Source organism: Spinacia oleracea, chromosome 3 (genome assembly GCF_020520425.1).
Source record: "Spinacia oleracea cultivar Varoflay chromosome 3, BTI_SOV_V1, whole genome shotgun sequence".
In the NCBI taxonomy this organism is placed as follows: domain Eukaryota; kingdom Viridiplantae; phylum Streptophyta; class Magnoliopsida; order Caryophyllales; family Amaranthaceae; genus Spinacia; species Spinacia oleracea.
Window position 1 is genome coordinate 139589538 of NC_079489.1, and position 7183 is coordinate 139596720.

Sequence of the window (7183 nt, forward strand, 5' to 3'; positions counted from 1 at the left end):
AAAAGTGTCCGGGTCAAGGCATCCTTTTACGTTCTGACAATGAATTACATTTGAAGGGGTGGTGTGACTCGGATTGGGCTAGTTGTCCATTAACTCGTCGTTCATTAACTAGTTGGTTTGTATTACTTGGTCTCTCTCCGGTGTCTTGGAAGACTAAGAAACAACATACAGTATCGCGTTCCTCGGCAGAGTACCGCTCAATGGCGGCATTGACATGTGAGTTAAAGTGGTTGAAGCAACTACTTAAAGATCTGGGTGTGGAGCACAAACAGGGTATGAGTGTGTTTTGTGATAGTCAGTCAGCACTTCACATTGCACAGAATCCGGTGTTTCATGAAAGGACAAAGCACATTGAGGCAGACTGTCATTTTATACGAGATGCAATCAAGGAAGGTATTATTTGTCCATCGTATGTGTCCACAAAGGTGCAACTAGCAGATATTTTCACTAAGGCATTGGGAAAGGCACAATTTGAATTTTTTCTCGGCAAGATGGGCACTCGGAATCTACATGCTCCACCTTGAGGGGTGGTGTGTTGAGATATTATTAGGAGTATTATGTAAACTAGTATACCTAGAAGTGTCCTACGTAGGATTAATTACCTATTCCCTATTTGAGTAGTTATAGGAGTCTATTACTTGGCTATTCCTCATTAGAGTAGTTATAGGCGTCTAATACTTGTAATATATATATGTGCTTGAGCACGTCATTAAGGATCATAAAATTATTGAGTTAAACAATATTATTCCAATATTTGTCACTTTCCTATTGTTACACTATAGTTTAAGGACCTTTTTGTTAATTTGATGAGTTTTAGGTGGTTAACGGCTAATCTATGGTGTGACTTTCACATGAATCATGTTCAATATGTACTACTAAAACACAAGCTACAAGAAAAATAAAACTAAGTAATTTAGATTATTTTTCTGATTTATTATTAACCTTCATCACAGAAACTACTTACAGATGGAGGTTGAGAGTTTGCCATCAGGGTTTGTTGTGGACACCGGACAAAGAAGCTATTAAAATGACCTACACCTTCAAAGGTTATGTTAAATGAGCTATTCTGCCCAGAAAGATGAATTCCAGAAAAATGTTTACCCCATATATCATAAGTAAACCCTTTTTCTGGTTGAACTGGTTTGATCTTTGGTCCAGGAGCCCAAGTACGTGGTTCCATCGCCAACCTGGAAGGAGAAACACGCGTCCCGTGAAATGCAGAAGAAGGCAAATGCATAGCTCGACTTCCCATCATCCTGGATCCACCCGGGGATTCTCGTTTGGTTGAATACAGATTCTGATTCTGTTTTTCAGGAACAGATTGTGTTCTGATAGGGGACAGGGGTGATGATGGTGTTGTGATAGGGGACAGGGGTGATGATGGTGTTGTGACAGGGGACAGAGGTGAAGAGGGTGTAGAATTCCCGCTTTGGCTGCTGGAAACTTCAATAAGTGCATTCCTCTTCCTTGAACGTCTTCTCTTTTCCTTTCGAGTTTTAACTGTCAAAGAAACAGGTTCTGCTGCTACTTCAGAAGTATTAGTATGTTCTGAAGAAGGGGTGGTTTCAGTTCGGCAATCCACAGATCGATCTGTATTTTCTGCAATGATCACCTGTTTCATGTGGCCTCTTTTAGTTGATCTTATTACACCCTTTCGATTCTCCTGATTCAGAACCAGACTTGATGATGATGATGATGACTTATCTTCATGCCTTACAACAGGAATTGATCTCTTCTGACCATTATCCAAGTAATCCACAGAATCAGAGGGCACAGAGAGCCAAAAAAGAGAGAGTAAGATTGTGACAAGAATGAACGCGTAACAACATCTCTCTACTAGAGACCAAAAGGAGGATTCTCTACATATAATAAGTGAGTTAAGGGGTATACTTGCTTGCATTGGTATTACAAGTATTCCAGCACCCAAAATCAACTCAAGCTCCCTGTGTACAACAGCCACAGAAAGATCTGACTGGTACGATAGCCCGAGCTCCAACGATTCACCGGGCTCCAGAGAAAACCCCCGGCAATTATGATGTACAACAAAACCATCCAATCCACATTCTCTTCCCGAAACATCTATTCTCTTGACTTTGACAGGAAAATCACCAGCATTTACAGCGAAAAGCTTCTTCAATAACGGCTTACCACACCCCAAAGTAGCATCATCCCCATTCCCGTTTGATATATTAAGAGGAGAGTTCATATTAAAATCCAATCTCTGCACGAGTTCTGAACCCTCAAGCATCACTAAGGAGAGGGACCCACCGAAGCCACGCATAGATAACGTCTCCAAACCAGACAGATTGTTCCTTATGAAAGCCGAAGTCTTCCATTCACATCTACCGGAAGGGTGGAATAAGATAGGACCCAATGATGCTGTGCCATGTGGATGCAGAAAAACCTCGGTAATTGCACTGTCTGTTGCTGAAAACCCACACACACTCGCTCTGTTGGAATCGTTACAAGTTGAACTACTTGGAGAATAACAGGTTTTGCAATTACCAACACATTCTTTAGGGTTTAGAATAAGCTGTACTATGACTGGTTGTTGGGTGGGGTTTCTGACAGTAATAGACTTGGCATGATATTTCCCAACTGGGATTAGTGGGAATAGGAGCTCGTGGTTGTCAAGCAGATAAAGCCCGCTCATGGTGCTCTGAGTTCTCCACTCTTCATGAAGAAATTCATCTTTCTCTGCACCACCCAATGCCTTCATGTAGCAATTTAGAAATGTAGTGTTATTTTATTAAATAATTTATTGACAAGAACTCAGGAAGATGTACTATTATGACTAAAACGTGGAAAAGAAGAAAAAAATTTATTAGAACATATAGAGAAGGAAAGGGGCACATAAAAAATTGTGAAGAGCATATAGACAGGGAAAGGGGTACAGAAAAGATATAGGAGCTTAGCCACCAACACCTAAAAAAGTTGAACCAAATCCGCCATTGTGTTCTGCATAATTAGGCCAACATTGTTCACAAAAAAATTATTTTGTATAAAAAGCATAACCATGAAATTGTTCTGTGGTTTGCTTGTCGATCCAGCATAACTAGTAGATAAACTTGCAACTTACGGTGCATATTCTTTATCAGATTGAAAGAGAAGTATGCACCTTTACTTTCCATGTGTTTAGTATGCTAAGAGCTATAAATCATGAAGCATTAGCATTAACAAACCAGGTCTTTTTTTGTCAGACACAGTACAAATAAATGACAGGGTAAATCAAGTGCTGAACTAAGTGGAAGCTATTCTAGTCAAGGTGCATATTTGGACAGCAAGAGCTAGCTAATGTACGTACGTCAACATCTCACGTCAGAAACTCAACGCTTTTTAATCTTCAACGAATCACATAAGTATCCTATAAGAATATCTCAGGAAGCAGACAACATTAGAAAGATTCACAACATGAAAAAAGGACAAAGGATTTTATGATATTCTATGACAAAAAAATCGCTTATTTCGCTCAGCCCATAACGTTTGTTAGCATCAGACCAAAGATATAGTAATTCTAGAAAATGGATAAGGCAGCAACAGCTTTGATAAACCAAGACCAAATCAAATTTCTTGCTAGTTGCTAACCACATCAAGTTATAGGAGGCCGTAAACAATTATCCATGAACTTGTCAATAGTTGTCATCATCATTTCCATATGATGATGGTAGTTTGTGCCACTACAGAACATGTAATAAACTAATACTCGTATTGTTACCTTCTCCTGGTTTGAATAGATACATTGTATCTGCACATATGCAAGCAAATGTCTACCACACTTATATGTATGAAAAGCATTGAAGTGTTTGGGCAAAAGGGCACAAGAAGAAAGGAAGCCAGCCTCATCCATGAAAAGCAGAAAACCTCCACACACCACACTTACAACTATGAGGCACTAACTTATGCATGTTAAGGAGCAGCAGCAGCCAAAAGGATCGAGATAAGAAGGCAGTAAGTACAGTTTGTTCATACCTTGGTTAATACTCGAGTCTTTTCAGTGTTTGTAAGAGATTCTGTTCTATTGCTAATATCAGGCATAGGAGAGGATGATTCCCGTTGTTGTCTGAGACAAATCGCAAAAAAACTCAGACAAGGAACCTCGAGGAGAGGGCTAATTGAGTCATTCACCAGTATTTCTATCTTACAGCTCGTGCTTACATCTGGTATCTCAAGGAAGGAACCATCCTCGACATTGGAGGATTTGTATGTCACTAGCGCTACCCGTGAGACAGTGCCAGGAAAAAGTAGGAGTCCTTCCAAGTAATTTATCTGCAGGAGTTGTCCGCTGTCAACAACTTCATTAATTTTAACAATCTTCAACAAATATGATGCTCCGTTTCTTACTGACACATAAAACGCAGCTCCATTTGCATCACAAGGACCAACAGCCTCGACATATACTGAAAGTGACGAATCTGTATCTATCTTCTTCAGTCCTGCTTCAAACGGAACTACGACCATATCCTTTTCACCCTGCAGGGGTCTAAACAACTCCATACAAATTGTACCTACAACCTTCCTTCTCGAATCAGGTGAAAAAGCCATTTCCAAAATGCTTTGAGACTTACCAGGACTTATTAACCAGTTGTTAAGAGGCCTAATTGCCAAGATTAATGAATCCAATTGATCACTATCACCATTTGACACCTTGTTTCTCTCTTCAGGATTCTGTTTCCGGCAGATTGACTCTACTAAAAGAGAACCGGTAGTTTCGATTACTGAAATCAATGCAGTTACTTCCTCTAGATCAATGGTTTCATTGAAAGGATTAGACAAGAATAAAGAATCCAAGCCCACCAAGGGCTTCAGCCTATAAGGAGATTCAACAGAAGAACCCTTGGCTTCAACCAAAAAACCACCGAAACTTGTCTGCAAAACCAATTCAGCTGAAGACAAACCCAACCTATTTGGTAAGTAAGCAAAAGATATGGAAGTAACTTCACCAGGTCCTAATACTATCTCACTAAAATTGAACGGAAAGAACTGTGAGTCAGTGCTAAAAGGTTCGTAAACCTTTAAAACACTTTCATTGCAGGTATTCTTTAATCTCAGGGAAACTACAGACGAATGATATAAATAGTTCTGTCCCCAGTTTAGTACACTGGGGCTTATATTGACACGAGGAGATGACGAAACTGAGGATGTATACTTTTCTATATCTATGTTCAGCAGACTAAAACTTGTTTCTTTTTTAGTAAGTAAATGCCCTCCACAGGAAGAAAGGATAATTTGATCAGTACCAATTACAGATGGAGGTAACTTCTCTTGCCCAAACTCTCTGAAGTTTAAGGAACAAGTCACACTCCCCCCATCAAGTAAGGGAATCACAACAGCCTCGGATGACCAACTAACATTCCCTGCCTTTAAACACTCTGCTTCTGACCGAAAACCATAATAAGTTGAAGGAAAGCGAAGCAATTCAGACCTACAACCATCATTGTCATTAACAGGAACCGTCTTCTGATGTTCCGAGCCATAATCCGGATTAAGATGGTTTGAGTAACTTGAAGGTTTGTGTGCCCCTTTCTGTGGACATTTCCCACATTCAGCTAAGCAAATAAGGGTACACAAGATAACGATCAAGCTCACCCGAATGCAGAATTCGTAGGCAGGATGCACCATGTCCTGTAATCTGTATCAATGAATACATAAATAATTATAGCCTTAGCTCAACCGTATAACCTTGAACCCAAAATAAAGAACCACAAAAAAAACCCAAACCATGTTTTGGTCAAACCCACCTAACAATCTAACATAGTATGAACAAGACTTCATGGGACCAACACTACAGATGAATTAATTGAAAATAACAACAAAAAATAACAACAACAACAACAATAACAACAGAAAATTATACCAACAAGATTTAAGAAATAATTTCAGATTATATGAACGTCACCCAAAATACCACATCATCATCTATCTATCTAATCCCCTCCCCCACTTAGAAAGAAAGAAAGAAAGAGAAAGAAATGAGGGCCCATATTAATGCAATTCTTCTATAGAAAGCAATAAATTAGAGAGCACAACATTCGTATGATAAATTTTCCTGTAAGTAATCATTTATGTAACATTTACCAGCAAGTACCTTATCAACCACTAAATTTACATAACTAACTCATTTTGACCACCCAAAACTTCAAATAATCAACTAAATTTCTGTTATTTAACTAACACCCAGTTTTTGATTCTCTGAAAGAAGAAAAACCCAGTTTTTGCAGATGCTAAAATAAGCAACAAAAATTATCCATTTAGATTAACATATAAAGGGTAAGTTCAAATATTTAGCAGAAAATGATAAGATTTAGCTTAAGGAAATATAGGAGACTTTTGGTTAACTACTTACCAGTTGAGCTGAGCTCCTGAAGAAACAAAAGGAATAATATTGATGATTAGGGTTTTGAAAATACTAAATCAACGCAACATTTGACCTAAAAGAATCTTGTTTTTGTATTGGAGGCTCTTTGTATTTTCAAAAAAAAAAAACAGAAATTATTTTTGTATTTCTGGAATTTGGGCCTAAAAATGGCATCCGCCACCTGAAGATAAAAGTGAGTGGCCTTGAAGAATTGACAAAAGGGAGATGGTGGGAAAAGCATGGAGGTGAGAGAATATTTCTGAACTGAATTGACAACTCTGTCCTTGTCTATATGTGTTTTAGAGAATCTTTGGTTTTTAAGGCTAGAGTATTAGAGGGGTGAATTTGTCAAATGGTTAAAAGTAACCCTTGTTTTTTTCACTGAAAAAAAATAAAGGGTTAAGTTAATGGAATTTGATGACTTGTTAATTAGCGAGTTTCAATTTGTGACTAAAGGTGAAAATGACAAGTGATTTTGTTTAAGTAAACTTAATTTATCGTTATTAGATTATTAGATGGGGTATGTTTAAGGAGTCAATGGTAGAGATGAATATTGTTTTATGCTCAACATTGCAAAATGTTAAATTTGTGACTACTTATCTCATGCTTATGAAATTCTATATGAAATTCAACTACCAGTATCTCATACGTTTTTAGAAGAGGAGAAACCATTTTATCTTACGAATTATTTACATGCTACTAAGTTATAGCTTAGCATCCACAAACAAGATCAACCAAATAATCTAAATCCAACATGCTCAAGTCACGTTTGGTGTTACATCCACATACGAAATACGACGGTGGTTTATAAATTAAACACATTTTATG

The 7183-nt window shown here is 38.0% G+C and overlaps 1 protein-coding gene across 1 annotated transcript; it reads right to left on the reverse strand.

The window, feature by feature from the left end:
• Nucleotides 1-888: 888 nt before the first annotated feature.
• Nucleotides 889-6597, reverse strand: LOC110774745 (uncharacterized). Its single transcript, XM_021979325.2, has 3 exons — nt 6344-6597; nt 3970-5629; nt 889-2713 (listed from the first exon to the last, which is right to left on the reverse strand). The coding sequence occupies exons 2-3, from the start codon at nt 5617-5619 to the stop codon at nt 938-940; spliced, it is 3426 nt and encodes a 1141-aa protein (XP_021835017.1). The 5' UTR covers nt 5620-5629; nt 6344-6597; the 3' UTR covers nt 889-937.
• Between the last annotated feature and the right edge of the window lie 586 nt (nt 6598-7183).

Excerpts from the sequence above, each read along its gene's own strand:
- LOC110774745 (XM_021979325.2), bottom strand. The coding sequence starts at position 5,619 with ATGGTGCATCCTGCCTACGAATTCTGCATTCGGGTGAGCTTGATCGTT. Across the intron at positions 2,714-3,969 it reads AGACTCGAGTATTAACCAAG|GCATTGGGTGGTGCAGAGAA; the intron begins GTATGAACAAAC and ends TGCTACATGAAG.